Below are 26,178 nucleotides of genomic sequence, written 5' to 3' on the forward strand. Positions count from 1 at the left end.
CCACACAGATGTTCTTCTTAAACCCTGGCCTCTCAGTTCCTCGAGCTCCTCTCCTCCAGCGAACCTGTCCTCCAGCCCTGTCAGCTACGCAAACTTCCAAATACCATCACTATCACCAATACCTCAACCCCCCCCCCAACACTTCAATTTCAATCATCCTGCCTTCTGACAACTACCCCTACTTTCTCACCTACTTCCATTAGGACCCCAACGCCATCCACCCTTTGCTACCACAATTCATTGTTCCTCCTGCCTTTTTTTTCTGTCTCCTGCACCTAACATGTCTTCACTTCTTTTCCTACAAGTTTAGATGTCTGGTCCAATCATTATCAGCATGTCTCTGCCTCTTCCCTTGAACTGTTGCACTCTCTGGGCCAAACCATGACTTCAACTCTGGTAAAATGCAACACTCAGCCTACTCTGGTACCTGTGCTTATGAACTTGAATGTGGCCAGGAGACAACACACAGCCTTGCAGATGGCCTCACATTAAGTTCACAGGCAGGCACCAGAAGTCATGCTGAACACTGCCTTGCACTCACACTACTTCCCTGTCCATGATCTCTTGATCTCCAAGCAGCTAGGGCACATCCTCTAGGATCTCCTCACGCCTTGGACACTTCCTCCCATCCTCAGCCCTGCTGAAGCCCTGGCTTCTGATTCACTGAGATGACACAAGCAATCAGAATAATCTTCCTCACCGAGCTCTCCCCTCACATCTCCTGAGCTCATACCTCACATCTGCTAACTGACATGAGATTTCCTTTTCTTCCCTCCAGGTTCTACAGACCACCTGTCTGTGATTCCCGTGAAGACCCCAGCCCCTCTTGCCATTAAGACAATGACACAATCAGGAGGTTCAAGATTCATAAACAAGCTCAGGAAAGAAAATGTTCTCCAAAGATGTGCTGTGGTCTTGTGGCTCCTGAGCACTAAGAGTCCTGATACCGCCAGATATCAAGGTAGAGCTGCTGACCTTTCTCAGTAAATTCCTCCCTTCTCCTTTTCAGCACACTTAAAGGAAAAAACAAAACATCTGCCCCCTCAAAGTACCAAAATCATTTTGTGTACCACTGCAGTCATGATTTTTAAGTCCATGTTCTGTGATACTGCAAATCTGGGAGGGCACTGGTCAGCCAGATCTATCCAGGGTGATTTTGCACAATTCATATGAGGCCAGTAAAAAGCTTTTAGAACACAAAGGATCAGGCACTTGGTATTTTGGGGCATCTGGAAGAACTAGCCTGAGAGGGGTTTCCCCTCCCCAGACTGACAGAATTAACTAACATTGAAATGTCAAGCAAGTTTACTAATTTACATGGGGAACAAAGTCTAGCACTAAAATCAAGAGCAGCTCATCTGCTTACTCCAGTAATCAACTTACTTGTTATAATCAACAAGCCCCAAGCCAATCAACCCCATTAACACTTACCTGTGGCCTGCTGGGGAGATTGGCTGAAAGAGAAAACAAAAGAAATCAGTTGAAGGAGCTCTGGTGGCCTTGCTGGTTCCCTGCCCAGAGGCATGCAAAACTGGAGAGTGTTCCCAGCTCCCAGCTGTTAAATGGGTGCTAATAAGAAAATAAGAAAGCAGAGTAGCGCAGCAGGAAGCGTGCTGGGTCCATAAGAAAATAAGAAACAGGTTTTGGTTTTTCGTTTCTTTTCCTTTCCTTTCTTTCTTTTTTTTTTTTTTCCTTTGTGGCTATGTGTTTTAACAAAGACTAGTTTCTTTTCCCTAGTTTCTCACATTCCATGTCCTTTAAGATATTAAAGTTCTACCAAAATATGCAAAACATATGCTGGCTCTCTCAAATAAGCACATACCAAAACATCAGTGGCTAATTAGTTTTGAAAATAAAAATCTCAAAATTTCCTATTGAAATCAGGCCATGCATTTGGTTTACGTCTCTGAACAGAGCAAGTTCTACATATTTTGTTGAACAGCATAAATCCTGACCAACACGTGATGAGGGAAATGAAGGTCATGTGTCTTCAGGTTCTGCCACCCTTGGCTCACCTTGGCCCCAAAGGCCTAGAAAACTGGTGGCAATGGGTTTGCTCAAATAGAGGGCTGGCCTCACCCTCTGGTAGTCTTGTGGGCCCTAAGGCTAATCACTGTGCTCGGAGGGCCCAGTTGGAGAAGGTGAACTATGGTGACAGATTTGCCTTTGCATCTGGGCCACTCCATTCCTTCCTGGTTCTAGAAAACACAGCAAATGCAGGTGGCCTGTGGGCACTGTGAGGGTGGGCAGAGGCAGCTGGGTTGAGGGGGGGTGTTCTGCCCCCTCCAGGAGGGTAACATCTGTTCTGGGTCAAATAAGAAACATCCCTAATCATCTACCATGTTGCACTCCTTCCATCTCTCATTTTTTTTGTGCTGAGGGGAAAAAAAAGAAGAAGAAGAAGAAGAGAGAGTGAGGGAAAAACCCGTGACCACACAGTGGGTACTTTGTGAGAAAAACAGAGTAAACAAAAAAGGGCAACTTTATGATGCCTGGAGGGAAAGTGTGAGCCCCCTCCATACCTGAGGGAAGAATGAGGCTAAAATCCAGCCTAGTCCTACCAGATACGTAAGTTACAGCAGGAAAACAAAAGAGTGGATGTCCTTCCCACTGAGCCACACTGAGGGAGCACTCCATTGCATTAGAATTAAGTACAACACAGACACCCACACTTTTCTTCTGCATAGCATCCAACCCCAACCAGAAATCAAATCCCTCTTGCTTCAAATCAGCATCATGAACCCTATAACTATTTTTTATTTTATTTTATTTTATTTTATCTTATTTTATTTTATTTTATTTTAAGTAGGCTTTACACTGGGTGTGCCTTGAACTCACAACCCTGAGATCAGGACCCAAGCTGAGATCAGGAATTGGACACTTAACCAAATGAGCCACCCAGGCACCCCTCACCCTATAACTTTATATCAAATAAAAGGCTCTGATTATCCTCCTGAGCAAACCACACACATCTATTTCTAAAAGAAGCCAGGAAATCCTTGCATTTTAGTAGGTTTTGAGTTTGTGATGAACATCACTCAAGTTTAATAAATATGGGCAATTCACAGTGAAAATATGCCCATAGATAAAAAATAATTTTAAAAGCATTTAATGATCTGTCAGCCAAAAATATTCAGTCCTAGTATCTTGTATATTTGGATGACATAAATGGAAAAACTGAGAATTTACACAAAAGAAATGTTAGAGCAGCCAGTGAAAATTTTAGTATGTACATTAGTTAATGGGCACCACAATGAAATTCCTTTCATTAACGCCTTGTCAAGAAAAGATGGAAATGCCTTCCTTTCTGCTCTGAAACGTAATGTAAATAATTAAAAGAAGACTTTAAAAGGCAATAATTCAAGGATGTGATCAGGAGCAACCGGGATATTAACTTGAGACACAAATTCTAACGTGTTATGCGTTACAGTATACAGACCCAGGAGGGGAAAAATGCTATGTTTAAGTAGGCAATTCATGCAATTAGGATTTATGAATACAGCTTCGTTTTAATTCCAGGATTGCCAGGAGTGTAAATTCACTTGTGACCATGCTAATTTTTAATCCACAAAGGATCAAAAGTCAAGATTAACATGCAGATCAATTCGTTGTATGCTGGTGACAAGCAGTTTTAAAGTTCTCATTAGTAACAGGGGCTCAAGGGATGGGTTTGGCATTGGGAGAGTGCCAATCTGATTTGCTGAAAATTCTTCCAAAGGTGGTCAGGAAGCTTTGGGAATGCAAAGGTTTATTAAAAGATTTGCTAGCTGAGCAACTTAAAAGGGGCAACAAAGTAAATGAATCCTATAAAACGTCTATGCAGTATCTAGGGTAAACTTTACCAATTAAACCTTCCTGGTTAGAAAAAGGTAATCAGGGCGCCTGGGTGGCTCAGTGGGTTAAGCCGCTGCCTTCGGCTCAGGTCATGATCTCAGGGTCCTGGGATCGAGGCCCGCATCGGGCTCTCTGCTCAGCAGGGAGCCTGCTTCTCTCTCTCTCTGCTTGCCTCTCTCTCTACTTGTGATCTCTCTCTGTCAAATAAATAAATAAAATCTTAAAAAAAAAAAAACACCTAAAAAGAAAAAGGTAATCATTCATTCATTCATTCAATTCAGAAACATGTATTGGGCACAAAGTCTAAATCAGGTGCTATTTCTACTTTGCATCAATTTTTAAAAGGCTTAATAATAACTTTAGATGCAATTAAAATATGTATCAATTTTATAAATAAGTAAATTCATCCCTTATTTCTAGGGAAAGCTGTTCTTATCATGGAGATTTTTATATTACCAAAGCAAAACATAGAATATAAATATGAACAAGAGCAGACTAAAGCCAAATAACAGAATCTCAGAAACCAAAAACAATAAGGTATGAAATTCAGAGGATTATAAAAGACACCATTCATCATTTCTTACATGGGATATACTTGAAATCTTCAGAATAACATTTGACTAGTAATGCTTGTGCATGGAAAATTATAACTAATGTGAAAAATCTGTGGATGTACGAATGTAAGACTAGGAGAACATGGGGCCACTGTCCCATGAAGGAAGGAATCTTAGGGCATGGGTGGCAAGGGCACCAGGCAAAGTAGGAGTTTAACCTGTCATGTAGGTCCCACTGAAGGGATACGTCTGTCTCAGGAACCAATGATATCTATTAATCATTAATGAGATTTCCACCAATAGGAATTTTATATGTACCTTTAAGGGAAGCCATAAAGTGAGATGAACATATTTATCTCCTTTTTTCTTTATTTTTGTTTTATTCTTATGATTATCATTTATATTTAATTACATTCTCTTCCAAAATAAGACAGATTAGTCTTTTATACTATCTAGATATAAGAATATACTACAGAAAAGATTTAAGAGTCATTGCTTTATGACAAACTTTAAAAATCGACACATCATGCATTTTTAATATAAAAATGTGAATATGGAAACTATACCTCCATAGTCACTGTAGAGCATTTAATTCAACATACTTCCCACCCTAACTCTTTGACAAATGACTTTCAGATTGAACATGTCCATCATAACATTTAAATGCAAACTTCTAAACAGGCTTTGGTTGATAGAATTTGTTCTTCACTAATTATTAATGTATTTGGATTTAAGCTGAACTAAAAAGTAGTTTCATTTAGAAATTTAATCTTTAAATTCTAGGTTTCACAGTGACTATGATGAGTTCTTGTCTAGCCATTAAGTAACATACAACCCTGAATTAAAATCTCTAGAAAATCCAACCTTAATATGAATGACATAATGTGCTCATCTACTGTGGCTCTTAGCCTAGAATAGAAGCAACAATCTGATGGCATACAGGCTTCAAATGGCTCTCTTAAGCCTCTGCGAGAGTCTAGAGGGCCAAAAAAGTGTGTGTGTGTGTGTATGTGTGTGTGCACATGTTTTTTGGGGAGTGAGTGTGGGGACAGACATATAGTAAATACAGTTCATGAAACTTTGAGAAGTATAGTCACAGACAGTAAATGGAAAATGACAACTCCCAAATATAAATGTATTTACGTGTTTATGGAAACTGCACTATGTGCTTTAGGCAAATACTTCTGAAAATTCAGGGAAGACTATATTTCAAATAGCTATTTCCGCTTTCTGCTAATGATGGCATTTTTATAAACTGTAGAATTGTATACGTTGAAGCATATTTTTTTTAATGAAGTCAATATATCTTATTTAACTACCTTCCTGGTAATGCCTTTTTTCATCACTTAGGATGGTATCTTTTGAGGACAGGATGAAAAAGGGTGATGTAAGGAGCTGTTTTATAGATGTACTACTATACACACACACACACACACACACACACACACACAAATATACATATATAATACACATATATATCATGACATATAATATATACGGTAGTGTATGTACATGCTAAAATCCTAACTTAGTGGCTGCCTAGGTTTAAAAATCAATTTTAGAGGAAATCACCCTAAAAATCATAAATAAAACATTCCTATTTCTTTAAGAGGTTATTTAAAATAAACTGAGCATCAAGCAATATGCACACATGCAAGTAAGTGGCCTCTATTGGAAAGAGCACAAGTGATTCTGGGGAAAGCTCATGGGGAGGTGGCAAGAGGTTGAAGTAAAAAAGTTTGGTAAAAAAATCAATAAATAAGAACATTATGTAATTTCCTCTGGGATTTGGGCTGCTTTCATTTGATTGTTTTCTAGCTCTTGGTTGTTCATATGGATAAGTCACAGGGTTATAATCTGCGATGTCTTCAATTATTTGGCCTTTATGCACTGACTATTTTATTCCATGAGGAAGAAACCAGAGAAAGAAAGTAAGAGAGAGAAAAAAAATCTGAAAATAATCCCCTTCCAGAACTGAATCTGATGACACCAGAGAATAATGTCTGAAGCAAAGAGAGTGCAGGTGCCTGGCTGGCTTAGTCGGGGAAACACAGGACTCTTGACCTCAGGGTTGTGGGTTCAGGCCCCACACAGGGTACAGAGATGACTTAAAAATAAAATCTTTTTTAAAGAAAAATTAGAATTACATCAGAAAAGGTTATTTTCATGCCTTGTTTGGTGTGCCGCTAAAAGCTCTTTTTTGAAGTAATAACACGTTTGTTATGAGAGTTTGCACTAGACGGAAACTTCACAAAGGGGTTTGTCTTGTTTGCCTTCGCGGTATCATCCGTCAGGCACAATGAAAGCGCTCCAAGAGCAGGATCCTCCCCGCAGTCCAGGGACGTGATGGTATCCAGCCTGTGCTTCATTTCCTTTGTCAACATGTAGAATGCTTGATTTCTTTCTAAATAATATTCAGTCCTGTTTCTCCTACTGGTTTTTGCTATCCTACCAAAGAAGACAGAGGGCCCCAAGCAGGAATAAAGACATGGACGGGAACAGCGTCCTGACTGTGTTAAGGTCCTTCATACTCACGGCAGCAAGATGGAAAAGTACTGTTGATCTGCTCCATAAACTCCGTGAGGTCCGTGCCAGTGTCCTGTGGGGGAGCCAGCAGGTCCTCCGCTGCTGCGACAGCGGAGAAAAAGAACAATGTCAGGCCTTCCACCAAAACCCAACATGGGCAGAAAACACGAAACCTGGCCTCTATATAGCAAAGTGAAAATCATTCTCCTTAAATCAACAATTTTAGGCAATAAACCATTTTTGTATTAATTTGTTGGTAATATAATTTCATATCAATAAGATGTATTAGATATTTCTGTTGGAAGCTTCCATGTGCCAGGAGAACATTTATGAGTGAAAAGTAATGTGGTTATATTATTTTAATATATTAGATGGAATGACATTATTTTATACTTTTTTTCATATAAAAAAATTCTGTCAGTTTCTTTTTCCTTCCTTCTTTATTCTTGGAGACTCTGGCATGGGCTGGCTTACACTGACACAAATCTAGAGGTGTTTTAGAAGATACTTGTTACTTTGATGTCTTTCATTCTACAACCAATAAATAGCAAAATAAGTCACTTATTTAAAACAATTAAAATAACATTAATATTTTAGGTTTTCCTCTGACTAATATAGCAAAAGATATCTTAATTACAAATTAATTTGGTTAAAATATGTGGTCCTCAGTAAAACTTTAGAACTTAAATTTCATCAATAACAAAATGTCATTCCTGAATGCCGGCTGACAGAGTCCTTCTAGCAGCAGCGCCATGCCCCTTTGTGACTAATGACAGGCTGGGTGAGACCTTGGCAATGATGGGGGCAGGGGAGGTGGCAATGTCTATAAGGACTAGTATGGAAAAAGCAGAGCATTCAGTTCCCAGACTTGGGCAGAGAAAACCCTTCTTGGTATAATATCCTTTAGGATGATATCCTGAATATGTACAAATATAAATTTTAGAGATGGAAAATATATTTAAAAAAAAAATCATTCTGCAGGCAAAGCAAAAAGTAAACTGTTGCTCATACCAAAAGGAAAGAGCACTTTTTTTCATCTTTTGCCAAAATTCAATCCACTACTACATATTATAGAATCAAATACATTATAGATGATTATTCTAAGATGTTTACTTTTTTCATGTTGTTAAAATGTCTTTATATGCAGCTGAGCACAAAGGGAATATGAAACTCCTTTATGCTCTAAGACACTGGTGAGTAAGAACACTATTTAATAAAATGAAAGACAGGGGCATCTGGATGGCTCAAGTGGGTTAAGCATCTGCCTTTAGCTCAGGTCATGATCTCAGGGTCCCAGGATGGAGCCCCATATTGGGCTCTCTACTCAGTGGGGAGCCTGCAGTTCCCTCTGCCACTGCTTGCCACTCCCCCTGCTTGTGCTCCCTCTTTCTCTCTCTCTCTGTCAAATAAATAAATAAAATCTTTTAGAAAAATAAATAAATAAATAAAACTTAAGCAAGCGGTGACACTCAGAGCAGCGGGGGGTGGGGGGGTAGTTAGCCAGGTCTCGGAGACACCAACCTGCTTGGTGGAACTGAGGGCCAGGGTCGGGATCCAGCGAGTAGCTCAGGGCAGCCTGCTGAGGCGAAGCCCAGGGGGAGACGCCGTTGATTCGGGGATCAGATTCAGGCTGCAATCACATTCAAAGGTTAAAGCAGAGGAAGGACTCAAACAATTGTTAAGGAAAACATTTCTGTTTCTGACTTCCATGGATGATTGAATCACGTCAAGTTCTTCAGCCACAGACATTTAGAATACCTGTTTTCATCAGTTTAGTGGGCTCACCACTACTTCCCCTGAGTGCTGAGTGGTCTGTCTCCTTCGACTGGGGCTCCTAGAAGAGCTCAGCTGGTTGTAACGTGAGATTTATTTATCAATGTCAGCTTCGTCCCTCCATTTTTCTCTCCATGATGCTCAACCAAGTGAATTTAGAAAAGGGTTCATTCATCTTTAAAAAAAGAGCGCCGTTTCTCATACAGTAAATGCATCCAATTTCAAAATCAGCTCACTTCTTTACTGAAATCAATATTTAAGGCCACACTGGAGACATAAGGACACAACTTTGGATTCCCATGCTTGAAACTCGGCCACTCAGAACCTACCTGATTCTAAGCAAATTTTATAACCTTCGAGGCCTTGAATTCTTTATTTATAAACTGGGGATGGTAAAAAGAATGCTGGTATCAGAGGATTTTGTGAGGAGGGTGATCAGTTAGGATTTCCACTGAGATTATTAGAACAGAATCTGACACATAGTAAACACGTTGTAAACCTTCTCCGCACAAAGCTTTGAAATGGTCCTGGATACATTGACAAGTATGTGCTCAAATTAGAAAGAGTCATCCATCTTACAGGGAACGCAGAAATTACAATGTTTTTGATGCCGATTTCTCCATTAAATTTGTATTAGTTGAAGTCTGGTGGTTTTGCCAGTTTTTACTGTCAGGTGAATTTTCCATCTACTTTTGGCATTCATACTAAATCATTAAGAAGAGATAAGAGGTCCACAGTCTGGGATATACAGAGCCATTTAGATATCGGCTATCTCTAAAAGCATTACTGTGCAATTCTGAAGGCACATGAGCCATTAGGCAGCTCTGTCTAATGGGATGGAGAGAGTCGGGGGAGGGGAGGGGAGTAATGGAAACAGAAGAGCCGTTAGCTCTCCAACGGGCTATGGCAAATAAAGGTTTCGAGCACAGCTTCCCTCTGCAAAGATTCTATCGCTGCACTAGGTTAATAATAACACTTCATATTTTAAATCAGAGATTTTAAGAGAAAATTCATCCCTCACACAGGCACCACAGAGAAACTTCAAATTCATAGTGCTTATAATGTGGCACCGGAGAAGACTCAAACATTCCAGAAGGCTTAGGGAAAGCCCGGCTTTGGGGCACTCTAGGGAAACTATTGTTTTCTAATGATGCACAGTTTGGAGACCCAAAGTGAGCCTTCCCTAAAACAGTCTGATGCAAATCCTGAAATAGCGAAAGTCACACAGAAAAGTATATGGTTTAAAGGTGAGATCTCTGGCCTGCTGTGTAGGTAATGCAGAAATCACACTGTTTGGGATGATTCTGACAAGTTAAAAGATACTGACAGCAACTGTGACAAGATGGTTTTCTGACATTTGAGAAGATCACTGGAGGAAAAGTTGCTTCTGCCTTTGGTTGGAGAAATCCTTTCTGGAGAAAAGCACTGCCTAGTCACTGCCTGGGACCCCACACTACATAGGTCAGAGAATGATGACATGAATGTTGATGTCAAGGATACTTCAAGAAAAAGAAAGTCTAGCCCCATCTGTGGGGATTCTACCCAATATGCACCTGCTACCCAGACATCCTCCTGACTAATTCGTGACTAAGTCACTAATTCGTGACTTCTATTCTTTAACTGCTAGATGTAATCAAGTACTTAATCTTCTATAGTACTGTGTCTTTATGTGCGATACTATCTTGTAATATTGTACAATCTTGCTTTGGTCCCTAATAAGACTGCAAACACTAAGAAGGCAAAATCTGTGTTGATGCTTCTTATAGATCCAAAGAAGAGTATTTTTCAAAACTGTGGGCTAATATCCACTGATGAGCTATAAAATTAATTTGGTAGGTGCCAACCAGCACAAAGAAAGAAAAGAGAAAGAGATGAAAAATGGGAGGAGGTACAGAGAAACACAGGGAAGAAGAGAGGAAGAGAGGAAGGAAAGAAGGAAGGAAGGGAAGGAGGAAGGGAGGAAGGAAGTTAAAAAAATAGAAAATAAGGGAATTTTTTTATAACGGCAATTACTATGCTGTATTCATCATACAGGTATGCATTCATCATAATGTAAGTTGTATTTCTTATTGTCAAGAAAGTGGGCAAACCACTGCCATAAACTATGGCCTGATGTTAGGAAACAATAGCTGCACATTAATAAGCATCTGCTACTGAATTTCATGAAAATAGTTCCCTGGAAATGTTACAGGGTCTCTTCCCTTAAAGGATTCAGAGCTGAGACAGATTTCCGTGTGGTAGAAGAATGGGAAATTCCATCTTAAGTGGGGCAAACACATTTCTGGAGCAGTGGCGGATGGGATGCTTCCTTTGGAAGAGTGGAATTAAGCATGGAGGTGAGAGGCAGCAAGTGAGCCTCTCTGCGGACACTGGGACCACCCCACCCCCACCGGAGACTGACAGGCTGGGAGGGGGAGGGGGTGTGGGCACAGCCCCGAGTCCCACACACTCTACCTGCTCCAGCAGCTGGCGAAGGCGGTGGAGTTGAGATTCAAGCTGCTTATTGTGATCTTCTAAAATCTGCATCCTAGCCTCCAGCCGCCCTTTGTGCTGCCGGAGGAGTTTTGCTTCTGCTATGAGTTCTGAGTCCTCAGATGTGTGGTGAGGAGACACGACAGAGTCTGGAGGCGACCCGACGGGGAGCCCCCTTCTCAGGTGCTGCTCCTTCAGCTGCTCATACTCCACCTGCAAGTTTCTAGTGCAGAAAAGCAAAAACTGGAATCACCACCGCGTGCATCGTCTTCTCTCTGAAACTGCCCACGAGCTCCAGATTTAACTCCAGCTCCTTCTTTCTTCTTAGGTAAAAACATCTATGAACAGTGAGATGAGTAAGCAGGAACAACACTCTAGCTTTAAGCAGGTGTTCTAACAGACGTCACCCCTCTGGGAACCCTCCTGTGTGTGATCTTTCGCCAGTGCCCTAGCTTGTTAGCCTACCCTAAAACTTGGACTCCACCTGGGTTTCTTAGAACACGCTTCTGAAAAGAGAATGGGTAGGGATCATATTGAAAGTATCATTCAAGAAGTTTGCCCAGGGGGACACAGCTTCCTCTCCCAGGTCAGACGCACCTCTGTTCCTCCTCCAAGTCAGCAATGATCCGTTCCAGTTCTCCACGTTCTTCCCGTTCTACCGACTTCAAGATCTGAGCAGGGCTCTGGGGCTGGCTGACCGGGGACTCCCCTCCGAGCGTCTGACAGTACTGTTGGATGAGGGCATGCTCATCCTCCCTAGGGAGACAAAATGCACACAGGCTGTGGCACACATCTGGAGGTGGATGTCTCTGGTTGTAAGGGAAGTAGAAACAACGATGATAGGGATGGCAGCTGGGCTCCATGTCCCTCTAACCTCCCTTTGGAACTCTAGGAAGGGGATGCCTGGGTGGCTCAGTCAGTAAAAATCTGCCTTCCGCTCAGGTCATGATTCCAGGGTCCTGGGATCGAGTCCCGAGTTGGGCCCCCTGCTCAGTGGGGAGTCTGCTTCTCCCTCTCCCTCTGCCTGCCGCTCCCCCTACTTGTACACTCTCTCTCCCTGTCAAATAAATAAAATCTTTTAAAAAGGTAATAATAAAAACATGAAGTGCTAGAAAGGTATTTATCTAAAAGGTATGTGTACTACACATACCAACAACTTTATGCTTTGCCTTAGACTAACCTGTATATATCACAAAACCTCAGAAGAGATTCTATTCAGCAGAGGTACCAAAGAAGGTCTACCACTTATGTAGTTAATAGAAAAGATACCTTAGGCAAAATTAGCAATTGAATACTAAATGAGTAGATTAAAATATTTAAAACTGCTCTAGACTGTTGGTAGACCCCCAAAACTCCTAGATGGAAGCCTAACTCCCAGTGTGATGGCACTAGGAGGCGGGGCCTTTAGGAGGTGATTAGGTCATGGGGGTGGAGCTTCATGGACAGGATGGGTGACCTTAGAACAGAGTCCAGAGAGCTGGCTTCCCATCTCTGCCACATGAGGACACAGTGAGAAGAGTGCCATCTATGAACCAGGAAGAGGGCTCTAACCAGATTTCAAATTTGCTAGGACTCTGATCTTGAACTTCCCAGACTCCCAAACTGTGATATAAATGTCATTTCTAAGCTGGCCAGCCTATAGTTGTATTATGGCAGCCCACATGGACTAAGGCCTAAATTGATTTCACTGGCTTTAGTGTTTGGCTGAAAGCCATCTTGCAATGCGCTGTAACCCACAGAATGGTAGAATATAATCCTTCTACCCTTTCATTTAAATAACATAGCAAAAATTTTAACTGTAGATATTTATAAATATCCACAGATATTTTACTTGATATTATCAGCATATCTTCACTAGGATCAATCATTCTGCATTAAAACAAGAAACTACAGGTCCTTAAACCTAGACTCTCCTACTTTTCTAACTACTCGTCTAATGAATTAGACACATGAATCACGTGGTAGAATCTAACAGTTGCCGGAGACAGAAGCATAATGAGATAGACAAAACTGGTACATTCTTGAGAAGGAAGGACCTGGGAGCCCCTCTCTTCCTTTATGGGGGCACCCAGTCAGATCTCCCTGGAATCACGCAAAGGACTGGCTCCCTGGTTCCTGCTAGCTGGAGTCTCTAGCTATGGAGTGAGTACTTCAGCAGATTGGACCTGGGCTGTTCTCATTGTGTCTGGTAAGCAAATCCCACAATCTGTGGATGTATAGGATAGGGCTTCAGGAAAACAACAAGTAAGTAGCGCTGAGGGTATAAAACAGCGCTCTGTCATGACTGCACCAGCCCGTCTGACAGTGATGTGCCTGTAAATGTCCCTTAGAGCCCTCGTCTGTGGCACTGGGGTCAGAGCACACTCGACTGCAGTCCGAGAGAGTCTGGGGAGCGGCGGAGGCCCTCTGGGACCTCAGACTGGTGCCTGGCAGCTGCCAGGAAACACCCAGTTCTCGAGGTAGGATCTTTGATTCCTCTGAGTCCAACCTGAAAATGCAACCCTGTGTGATCACAGTTTACTGCAATGAAAAGGGGACTTGAACTTGCACCTGAGAGTTAGTGAACTTATAGAAAAGGGGTGTCCTGAGCCCTGATGGCAGAGTGATATGATGAAGCAAAGGAGAAAAATGACTTGTATCCCAGTAGAACAGCCAAAGCAAAGGTTCAGATGAACTACTGATTGATTTCTTTTGTTCCTTTATTGGTAACCTCTCCCTCTCTCTAAGTTTATACATGGAGTATGTGTGGACATACATTTGACAAAAATAAAGGTCATGCACGTTGGTTAGGAGCACAATATAACGTTGATATTGAACCTCACCATCCCTCTATCAAATTCAACGGGGAAGGGGTAGAACCATCATCACCCAGTGAGAAACCGGAAATAAGGAACATGGATGGGATGAAGACTGAAATAAGCTAGAAATCACCCTTTGATGACCTTTCTGGAGAAAATGCAGTGTCACTGAAAAATAAATCAAGGAGCCTCTAGAAGAACTGCATGCTTATTCCTAACTGTGGAAGGATGAGGATATGAGGAGGGAATAGGTAGAAGACAGGGCAGAGCAGCAGCATTTAGAAGCCCCTGGGCTGCCTGTGTCGCTCAGTCAGATTAGAAAGGGTGTGTGTGAGGGGTGGGCATTTTCCTGATGGGAACTATATGGCCAATACCCTAAACCTCATTCATTCATTCATTCCATGCCCAGTGTGGAGCCCAGCATGGAGTTTGAACTCACGACCCTGAGATCAGGACCTGAGCTGAAATTAAGAGTGATGTTTAACGACTGAGCCACCCAGGTGCCCCACTAACCCTAACCATTATGAAGGACAGAGGCAGGCGATCAGGCTAACGCATCAGCACACGGGGACACCAATTAGCTGCTAAGGATGGCAAGACGCTAGGTCAGCGATCCTTATCACCTCCAGTGTCTGCAGGCACTTTAACCAGTTCAAGTAGAGATAGAAGTAATAGCAAGAGAGAATAAAAAGTAGAGATCTAAAATATGGAGAGGAAAAATACAAGGCATAAAGATACAGTGGGCATAAAATAAAGGAGTAAGGGTATAATGCAGTATTTTGTAACTATTCCTCAAGCTGAAAAAAATGCATAGAAAGTAAAAAGGCTGAGTATCCAAAAAAATTAAATAATAATAAAAGAAAAAACCCATGAAATTTCTATATTTTAAGGATAAAGCGTCTCAAGCAATCAACCATAAGTCAAAACAAAACAATAACTTTTGCAAGAGAAGCAAAACGTTTAGCCTCCTGCTCGCTATAATATCCGATGTCAAAAGGCTAAGGAGCAAGGTCTAGAGCCCTAATCAGCCATTCCTGTGACCAGCCAGACCATGCAAATGTCCAGCGAAGCATTCTGTCCATGAACCAGAAGAATGAAGGAAAGAATAAGAACAAAAGTAGATGTTAACCTCAGGTATTTCAATAAATAAGAAGTAAACTGATTTTCACTTTGGTTTAAAAAGCCACCGTATGAATCCTATGAACAATTCACTTTAAAGGAAATAGAGGACTAAAAGTAAAAGTTTAAAAAGTATAAAATAAGAACAGGAAGAGTCCAAAGAAAACTCAAAGCCTGGAGCTATCTGGGGCGGGGTGGGGGGGGTGTCCCTATGACTTGATCATGGATCCTAGCCCAGAGCTCCTGCCCTGTCACAGGCACGGTCAGACCCCTGAGTCCCTTAGAACATTCGTCCCAGCAAGTGTATGGCTCAGGGGCTATACTCAGTGCTCAATATTAGCACCTACTAGTGTTCTGTTTTCAAGATTTGGGGACTTCTGTCTGTGAAACAAATTTATACATAAACAAGTCAAAATTAGATCTGAGATAAATTTTGTTATAAACATTGACATAGCTTCATTTCTTCTAGGGGGTTGATAGGGTTTAAATTATTACTGTAATCACCATCATCACCACTATCATTATATCCTTTCATTGAGGTATCCAAAAGGGATTTAAGGCAATTTCTAAAAAAAAACAAAAACAAAAACAAAAACAAAAAAAACATTTATGTATAACATATAATTTCAGCCTTAAGGATTTCTCACAAATTATTAGTCCTAAGAGTTAAATATAAAAGTAAATACATTCAAGTTCTTAATTATACATAGTAAAAACCAAGAGCATACCCTTGAAAGACAGATAGTACGTGAGGTACCAGATAAGGGCTTTTACATGTCAATAGTGCTAAAACAGAAAAAGTTGCAAAAACATAAGCCTGCACCACTGAAATACCATTAAATGGAGTATAATTATATATTTAAGTTGCATATGGTAAACACCATCTAGATTACGAAATTAGTATGTATCAGATGACAAAAGGACTATGAGTCATTCAACGACCTTTTGAAAGTAGGCAAGACGTAAACAAAAATAACAATAATTTCCCTCCTCTCAAGGATTATTCTGTTCTAGGCTTCAGAGGTGCAAACAGCAATGTCACTGCAAATCAGACCCCAGTTTGATCTTTGTATATAAGACAGTGTCACTCAAGGACAGGTAGCAGATGGAGGGAGACACTCTAATGGCAATGGTCTAAGGATCTGCCCTTGGGTTCCTGAGATTCCCCAGGACTATCCTGGGTCCTGTTTTGGTTTGAGTCATGGGTGTGCAATTCCTCCTTCAAAGAAAATTATTATCCTCAAAATTATTGGCTTTTTAATTTGTCCAAAGGCAGACTTTTAGGAGGAAAGGGAGCACCGGGAATTGGGTGTATGTGGGGGAAGAGCCTTGGGACTGATTCATGTCTGGGTTGGGGAGGCAGCTGCCTGTGAGGCATGGGAATGCACCAAAAAATTCACCAGCTTCACAGGATGAATGCTGTCGGGAGCCAGGGACTTGGTTCCATAGCCCAATCTGAGGGACAGGGAAAGGCCCAAACTGCAGGGCAGGATGGCTGCTTTTGAAGATACTAATGACTACAAAGACCGTGGATAATTTAAAATCACAAGTTCAAATCTCAAAATTCACACCTGAAAGTATTAGGATTTCTTTTATCGCCTACAGTTGAGATCATCCCAAACCACATTTAGGAGATCAGTCTTGGAGGTACGGAGCTAAAATATCTTCTAATTAGGTCTGAACTGTGAAGCCGAGGTGTGGATGGAGACTGGGCAGGATTGGGACAGGGAAAGTGATGACCTCAAGGAGGACTGCAGAAGCTCTGACCACCACCATCCCCACCCCCACTGCAGGGCTCCCATCTGGGAAGCCTTCCCTTTCCACATAGGGGAGGCGTAACAGTGAGGTGGTCAGCGATGGTCAGGAGCACCTGTGGCTGCCTGGGTTTGAATCCCACGACTTACTGACGAGTGAGACCCTGAGCGAGCTCCTTACCCTCTCAGTGTCTCAATGTACTCATCTGTAAGATGGTGGTCACAGGAACAAGAGTAGCATCTCAAGGGGTCTCAGAGGATTAAAGAAGCAAGGACAGATGAAGAGCTTAGAGCAACAGAATATTCACAGAGGGAGAGTGGTGGTTGTTTTGTATCACCCCTGTTGTTATTCAAGAGTCCTAATGACATTTTTATGACCTATTGGAATAACAAAACCTCCGCTCAAAGGACCTAAAGAAAAGGATGAGAATTCAGGAGTGAGAAAAATTCCAAAATGTAATAGAGAAGTTTGCTATTACTTTTTATTTATTTATTTATTTGGCTTAAGGCACTCTGAGTTAGCTTTCAGTTTTTCCCTACAACAATACAAATTGCTAATCTTCTGATGCTGGTGCCTCAAGATGGACCTATGAGTGAAGCAGAAGAGCCAACGCTTCCTTGAGAAGGCACCAACCCTCGCTCCGAAACAGATGACCCTAGTGACTGGAAACTGTCCTCTACTGTCTCAGGATTGTGTCATGACCCTGTCAGTGCTGGAGCTTTAGGAAATTTCCAGGGAAAGGCCAGGGTTGGAGTACGTTATGTACTTACTGCTACTACAGTAAGGTCCTGTAGGAAGCAAGAAAGCTGAAAGCAGAGAAGGAAGAGCACAGCATCCTCTTCAAAGCAGTGAAGATTTCTTCCTGTGTCTTGTGATCCAAGATGCCAATTTATTAGATGCGGAAACAAATAAGGACAGCCGGAGGAATAAAGAGTGGGGCTTGGTTCCTAACCTTTCCATCACAAACCCTGTGGAGTACCATCAGCCTGAAGGAGGTAAGAAGCATGCTCCTGGTAAGACTCTATCCACTGGGAGGAAAGGTATTTATTGCAGTCTGTGGAATACCTATTCACAGTGTCAAGTCAGCAGTCCTGGCTAAAATGGAAATGCTTATATGAGTAAGTGTTATACAGTGAAGTGAGCCAAGGTGACCACTCCAAGTCTAACCGGTGGGTTCCCCATCCCGTACAGGGCTTCAAGGACTCGTTCGCAATCTCACTGGAATGGGAGAATCACTGCCACGGTCATGGGGAAAAAAACACAGAATACTCAGTAATTCAAATTGTAACAGGGCAAAGGACTTCCAGGATTGGCTTTATCAAAATAAGGTTTATTAACATAGTCCCTGAGAAAATATGAACGCACCAGTGACTGGAAAACGGTTTCTCTTTAGTGGCTGACAGATACAGTCTTACGCTATTAATTTAATTGAATATTACATTTAAGGGAGAATTTCTTTCCTTGCCTTTTCCAGTATCAGAGGTCACCTGCATCCCTGTATTTGTAAAGCCAGCAGCGTGGCGTCTGCACATCTCTCTGTAGCTGACCTCTGCTTCTCTGGCTGTATCTTTCTCTAACTGACTCTCCCCCACTCTTATAAGGACTCATGGGATGACATGGGGTGCACTTAAAATAACCTAGGATAAGCTCCCCAACTCAAGATCTTTAACTTAATCACATGTGCAAAATCCCTTTTGACATATAAAGAGACCCATGAATAGCTTTCAGGAATTAGGATGTGAAGTTCTTTGGGGGGTCTTGATCTGTCTCTCAAAAATGCACTCCAGGGGCGCCAGGGTGGTTCAGTCATTTGAGCATGGGACTCTTGGTTTCAGCTCAGGTCAGGATCTTAGGGTCATGAGCATTGGGCTCTGTGTTTAGTGGGGAGTCTGCTTGAGATTCTCTCTCTCCCTTTGCCTTTCCCCCTGTTTACACACACACAGACACACACACACACACACACACACACACACTCTCTCTCTCTCTCTCCTCCTCAAATAAATATATCTTTAAAAAAAAAAATGCCCACCCAATGTTCTTCCTCTACAAACACTTACCAATGGTTCTTTCTTTGAGCCGGTAAAATTCATGGGGATAGTAGTTATATCTGTGGACTTTGACCCCACTGGGTATGTGCCAGTGGCACACTGATAAACATTTAAGGAGTTTTCCAAAAAAACAAAGGAATAAAATGGTCCTGAATTGTAGCTTTTGCCATTTCTAAGGTTTAAATACTTTCATCAAGGCCAATTTCAAACTAATGACTTTACTGAAATGTAGAGTTTGGAAAAGATACACAGTTGTACACCATCTGACAAATACAATAAATTACTCCAAGAACACAGATAATAATAAAACGAAGTAGAGTAACGAGGGCATGATGGCGTTTGAGTATGACTTTTGTTTTCATTTGAATCTAATTTAGTTAATTGTAAGTGTATATGAATTAATTTCTATAATGGTTCTGTTTAACAAACAGCTTAAACAACTTCTTGAAAATGTACAGCAGTCTCTTACACTGGCTCTAACACACCACGGATGGTAGATACATAAGAAATATTTGTTGGACAAGATGAATGAGTTAATGTAGCTATATGAGAGTATATTAAAATGTATTCAGCTGTTAGTCATCTGATTATTTTTTTCTTTTTCTCAAACAGCAGTATTAAATTTTAAAATAGTGTTTATTCTAAGTTGAGGACAGGACGTGCTAAATTTGAGCATTACCTTCACTCTGTTCACAGGACATGACCAACACCTTTTAAAGAATTTAAGTTTGATTTTAATTATTTTGGTTTTAATGATTATTTTGTATTCCATCTAATTCTTTGACTATTATCAACCTTGTGGGAATCATTTAGGGGCTACTCAAGATATCTAACTACTTTATATAAAATATATACTGATAGCTAAATAGAAACAAACATTATAAATATGCTATTATCTTGGTTTGGGAATTGTTTCATATTCATAGTACATGAATAATAATGTATAAATCACTACTGTATTCTTGTAAAGTATTAACAGGATAATGTTTGAAATTTAAAATTGAAAAACCTCCTGACATTTTTATTTATAAGCTTAATGATAGTAAAACAGTTTTTAAAACATTGATAGAGGGGCGCCTGGGTGGCTCAGTGGGTTAAGCCTCTGCCTTCGGCTCAGGTCATGATCTCAGGGCCCTGGGATCGGGCCCCACATCGGGCTCTGCTCAGCAGGGAGCATGCTTCCCCGCTCTCTCTGCCTGTCTCTGCCTACTTGTGATCTCTCTCTCTCTCTCTCTGTCAAATAAATACATAAATAATCTTAAAATAAAGGATATAAAACACTGATAGGGACTTATTCTATATTAGAGTGGGTAAGGTACTACAACTTGGCTCTCTCTGTCACTTTTTTTTTTTTTTAGTATAAAACACCTGACTACTATATTCTGTAACTCTTCTGGAAGCCTTACAGCTTTCCACCAGATGCAAACAACAGTGAAATTACATAACAAGTAAACTTGACATTACTGAAACGTTTTAGACATCATGCAAAATCAAAAATTCTAAAAGGGGGGGGGAAGAAGTTTCAAAGCAAGACGACACATAATGGTAGGACAATCAGAGATAAAATATTTGCCTAGAAAGTTTTTAATTATCTTTGTAAAGTCAATGAGACTTTTCCTAATTGCTAATATAATAAAATATTGGCAGAGGAAATAAGACTTTTCAGCAAAGAGTGGGGAGTTATAGGTCCAAGCTTGTGTGGGTTATAGTTGTTAAATGGCAGGGATTATGGGGAAAAAGTGAGCCAATAGACGGAAGAGGATTTTATAGAAGGGCATGTCTTCTGTGGAAATACATTTGTCAAAAAGAAATATCTGACAAATGGAATGAATATCTATAAACATATTTATAAATAGAACAGTCTGATCTTTCTGAGGCAAATTAGTTGACAAATACAGGATTTTTTCATTAACTTATATGAAACTAAAGAAACATATCCAATTTATATTATCATGGCTTGAAAGCGTAAAATCTATCTAGACATTTCTGTAACCACACTTATCAATCTTGATTGGGATCAAATTCAGAGCCATAATCAATGAAGATTATTTCCGACAGCCATGACAAGACCTGGCCTTCCCCAGCAGTGCTAATTTCATGATCTACTTACACACTTCCTGTGGTAGAGCTGCTATCAGTGAGGAAAGATCCATTAGTCCTTTCCATCTGGGCCAGCCTGAAAAATGAAAATAAAGAGGTTCCATCACATGGCCCCAGATGGCATGGTCAACTGAGGTACTCTCTCTGTCATTCTCAAACCGTCATAATCCTGACAAAATAAGAAAAGGCCCAGGGGCGCCCGGGTGGCTCAGTGGGTTAAAGCCTCTGCCTTCAGCTCAGGTCATGATCCCAGAGTCCTGGGATCGAGCCCCGCATCAGGCTCTCTGCTCAGCAGGGAGCTTGCTTCCTCCTCTCTCTCTCTGCCCGCCTCTCTGCCTACTTATAATCTCTGCCTGTCAAATAAATAAATTAAAAAAAAAAAAAACTAAAAAAAAAAAAAAAGAAAAGGCCAAAATCTAGTAAGATTGGGAATTTAAAACAACATTGAATGTTGAGCTACCTCTCAATCACCACTGCCTTCAGACTTGTAGGCCTTCATCTTTTACCATGCTATATAGACCCTTAATTCACCTAGGCTCCTAACTTATCTCCCAGGCCCTACAATGGGTCTCCATTCTCACATATCTGATTATGCTCCTCTCATGTCTAAGAACTCACCAAGACCCCCCTTTACCTAAGATATAACCCAACTCCTTAGCAAGTGGGGCTTCAAACCAGATCTCAGCTTCTATTCCTTCATTCCTCACTCCTTACTCCTTTAAACAAGCCATGTTCATTCCCAGCTCAGTGCTTTGAAGTATGCTTTTCCATTAGTATAAGCCTACCTTTTCCCAGAAATTCTATCTGGCCAAGATGCAGTTCAAGTATTACTATTTATACAATGCTTGAACTAACCATTTTAGGAAGAGCTAGTTGCTAGCCCAAGAGACACTGCCTATGCACTTCTTTTCTGAAAGTTTGTGCATGCCAGCAAAACCAGCCTATACTCTGTATTATTCAGGGACTCTAAAATAAACCTCTATTATAATGCTTTAACATACATTTAATTATATATTGTAATTCATGTGTGCACAATCTCCTAAGAATACTTTCAGTTTCTATGCTCATTCACTGAAATAGGTTACAGTATCGAAATCCTGCTTGTCTAGCATTTGGATTCTCATGAGCTCCATAATCACGCGCCACAGAGATTCACTCTTCCCTGACTGTACAGCAGGTGTTTGGTAAAGCACAAATCACAACATGGAAAGATGAGAACCCAGATTCCAAATATAATGGAGCCACGACTCTTGCAAAACATCTCTTAAATCAAGGCACACAGACAACAGAGGATTCATACAGAAATAGATACATTCTGGGGGGCAGTACAGCAGAGGGCTCCTGTCAAGGCTTCTTACCGTGTGGCATACTGTTCGATTCTGGAATGGGTGTCATCATGAAACAGCTGAGGAGACTGTGAGGGGCTATAAAAGAAAAAGCAAAGAAACGGTTTTATGCCTAAATATTGATAGACGTAACCATTAGGACTGTTAGCTTAGTTAAACAGTGAATTTGCCATGCAAACAAACCATGAGGATTGTTACCCAGGAGGCAGACCATTCTTCCAGTGCAAGAGTTTTGTAATCAGCCCCAGCTAATGACACCAATCAGAGTACCGGTATGACTCCAGGGGACAGAGCTGTGCATACTCACTCATAGTGCTCCGGCCACATGCTGATCAGTGTGACAGGACTGCAGAGGGGGAGAGGGAAACAGAAGTCACAGAACTAGCACTTGAGAGACATTGCAGACAAAAGCAGTGGGAAGCTGGAGGAGAAGACATTCTCAACTGTCTTCCACTCTCACGTTTGGTTGCCCTGAGGTGGACCCTGGGGAAATCAAAAATAGCACAAATCCCTGTTTATCTTAGACAAAATGCTGTGCCTTCAAGTGCCTCGGGGGCTTTTCACAGATATTACAGCATATTTGTTACAGGACAGCAAGCGCATCTTGAAATAGCCTCATTGGAAAAGAAAAAAAGAAACAAAATGCTCTACGATAGCTCAAAAACATGGAATAATTGAAAAGATAATGCTCCATGATATACTGAGAGATGATGCAACCCAATTATGTTTTTCCTGGAGAAGAAACTTGGTCAGAAATTCCAAAGACTACATCATATATTGATGGCAGATTTGCAATAAAATGAGATTTTCCTGATTCTTTGTTCAGTTTTTAATGTAAACATTCAAATCCAACTGGGCACAAAGTACTTCAGCCTCCCAGAGGCACTGAAAGAAGATGTTACACCTAGAGCCTCTCCCCTACACCCACCCCAAATTTCACATAATATCCATTAAGGTGAAAGCAACTAGATGATGACACGCTTTCTTCAAACAAAATTGTTTCTGGAAGTTCAATCTGTGAAAATGATAAGGAAATGTGTTCTGTCTCTATCTGGACCTGGATCCTTCAGTACCACTCCCAGCCCTGGGGGCACTCCAATCTCAAAAACTGCCTAGAAATCCCCACATCTCCATGAAATATCTTTCAAAAACAACTGAACAGAATGAAAAACCCTAGGCTTTTTTGTTTTTGTTTTGTTGTTGTTGTTGTTTTGAGGAGAGTAAGGGGAGGTGTGATGAATGGGGAAATTTAAAAGTCTAAAGAAAATTAGTTCTTTATTTAATTAAATAATTAAAGTCTCCTGCATAAGCTCAAGTTGACTGAAACAAAGAAGAAGGAAGTTTAAATTATTCTAGATTGAATTGATTCTGCTATTTCTATTATACATAGAAACTTAAGAAAAAGTTAATGATCTCATTAACTCCTACTGGGCAGCGCAAGTTAATGTCGGAATAGCAAAGATTAAAAGGAGATGGAGGGCATCGTACTGGGCTGAAAAACTACGACTATAAGGACCTACTTTCAAAAATAGGCATTGAACCAGTCGATTTGTAAACAGACTTAATCATGCACAGAAGCTAGTTATAACAACAATGAAACAACACAGTATCATTCAATCATTTTTTCATCATTACTTTTCCTTATCTCTGAGATATAGTTGTTAAATGTCAAGTGAATGATGTGCTATAAACTTTCCAAAAAATAATAGTTATTCAGAGAAAGCATTTCTAAAATTTAAGTGTACTACCACATCTGCGGCAAACTTTAAACACAAGAAAAATATGTATTTTTTATCTTAATTGAACTTGGAAAAGCTTTGTGAAACTGCATGACTGGTTCTTGTGAAGTTAATTCAGTTAACACAAAAGTGATTCATTGAACTAAGATAAGAGTGGCAGAGGTAGAAAGCTGAACCGAAATAGTTCTCGAAAGTGTTTTACATATTGAGAACAGAGAATTCTAAGAAAGAAAGAAAGATGAAAAAAAAATCAAACTTTAGGCCTCATTGACCTCAAAGTATTTTGACTTATAGAAAAAAAAAAGGTTAAGTGATAAATTTTCTCATTTAATTCTGGGAGATAAAAACAAGGCAATATCCCCACTGCTCAGGTCTATAGTTAAAGGGGGTTCAAAATAAGACACAGTTAATAATGTAGCCTATCCCTGCTTTCCAGAGTGGGGGCTCACTGGGGTGTTTGGGTTAACTACACACTAATATGCAATGAATTAGACTCGACTAAATAAACTTAATATTATATGAAATATAATCTAGACTTTCCTTGAAATTTTAATGATTCTTTCATTGCCTTAGGCTTCCAGTGTTTTGCCTTCTCCAATCTGTTTGCCACAGGGTAGGTGTGGTCCCGGTGTGCTTTCACATAGAAACCTTCAATGGTTCCTGACTGTTTTCAGGATAAAATCCGAACACCTTGGCACCACTTACAAGGCCCTTCATTATGTGGGTCCTGCTTCTCTGTCCACTCTCATTTCATGCCACTATCCCCAGCTTCCTACCCCAATTCCCCAAATGATCTTGTCCTTGGGCTTTTGAAAACACTTCCCTTGCCTAGAAACTCCCCCTCCCCTCCTCCCACACCAAATGGTGCATGTCTGGCCCTCTGACTCTTCCAGGTCTCAGTTCAGCTGAGACTCACTTCCTCACTTCCTCCCAGTCCATGAGTTGGTTCTTGCTCCAGTAAGAATTGGAAAGGACCATAAAACATCTGTTTCACTTTAACCAATACAGGGCAGAAGTGTCTAATTCTACTTCTTTAACTTCTAAGGAAACCAACCTACCTTGTATCCAATAGTAATCTCTGACAATTCTCAAATGACTTTTGCTATTATCTTAGCTTGTTTCTTCGGTTTATTTTCAATGGCAACTCTTCAGTCAAGTTATACTCCTTTATTTTGATTTATTTTTTGAAAACTCTTGTGCATATAGTTACCAAATTAATTGAATAAAATGTAAGCATGGGTTTGCTTACCTCCTTTTAGAAATAACTCCTTTTTCTCCTAAATCCCCTCTATGTATGCATGTATAATTACTGGATAGGGGTAAGATACTACATTTTGCAGGGATGAAAGAGAAAGACGCAAAAGAAAATTCTAATCAGCTTCATAAATAACTTCAACACATTTACCACTTGACTGGTTTTTCTCCAATGTTCTCCCACAAATAGGAGAATAAACGAAATCAAACTTTACTACCCCTTCACATAAATTGTTACACGAGAAGATTAAGTGGCCCTGTACTAGAAAGGGTTCAGCAGAAAAATGAACTATACCAACTTCAAGAATGTGTTCTAGAATTAAAAAAAGAAGAAAACATGCCCACTCTATCCCATATCTCATAAATCTTTTTCAAAAAGCATCTTGTGACATCCTATTTAATCTTATACTGCTTCCTTTCTTTCTCTTATTTTCCTTTCCCTGAAAATGCTGGTAAATTGATGATAGGTGAAATGAAGCATTTTTAGAATTACAGCCAAAAATTACAGCACGAAATTTTTATTTAGTATGCTTTTATGCTCTTTTTTGTCTGAGTGACTTTAACTACGTCACTCAGAATAGAATGACTGATATCAATGGTTATTTTGACATGAAAAGGCAAATTATCAAAAATACTTAGAAGGAGTATAAAAGATAGATCTAGATGCATGACTCATATGAAGGATGTAGATATTTGAAATGACACAAATGCCAATGGTTTATCCTAAGACTGAAAGGTGCATCACTAGTTCAAGCCTATCAAATTGTCCTGTAAATAAAAGCACTAGGTGATAATTCTATGCTTCAGGCAGCTACTCCAAAGGTTAATTAGATCTGATACCAAGGGAAGTAAAACTGTGC

General features: G+C 40.5%; 1 protein-coding gene across 8 annotated transcripts in view; it reads right to left on the reverse strand.

Annotated features, from left to right (window-relative positions):
• The window catches only part of UTRN (utrophin), a 504,882-nt gene that overhangs the window by 3,088 nt on the left and 475,616 nt on the right, over window positions 1–26,178 (reverse strand). For 7 of the 8 annotated variants that reach the window (XM_032338010.1, XM_032338007.1, XM_032338011.1 and 4 more), the window contains 8 exons: window positions 22,633–22,671; window positions 22,338–22,403; window positions 20,990–21,055; window positions 11,757–11,915; window positions 11,142–11,382; window positions 8,436–8,544; window positions 6,924–7,016; window positions 1,432–1,454 (listed from right to left, as the gene is read on the reverse strand). In XM_032338010.1, the coding sequence (XP_032193901.1) occupies window positions 1,432–1,454; window positions 6,924–7,016; window positions 8,436–8,544; window positions 11,142–11,382; window positions 11,757–11,915; window positions 20,990–21,055; window positions 22,338–22,403; window positions 22,633–22,671 (796 nt within the window). The remainder of the gene's footprint in view (window positions 1–1,431; window positions 1,455–6,923; window positions 7,017–8,435; window positions 8,545–11,141; window positions 11,383–11,756; window positions 11,916–20,989; window positions 21,056–22,337; window positions 22,404–22,632; window positions 22,672–26,178) is intronic. The other variant, XM_032338009.1, reaches the window with a different exon arrangement.

This window comes from Mustela erminea, chromosome 4 (assembly GCF_009829155.1).
Source record: "Mustela erminea isolate mMusErm1 chromosome 4, mMusErm1.Pri, whole genome shotgun sequence".
Lineage (NCBI taxonomy): Eukaryota > Metazoa > Chordata > Mammalia > Carnivora > Mustelidae > Mustela > Mustela erminea.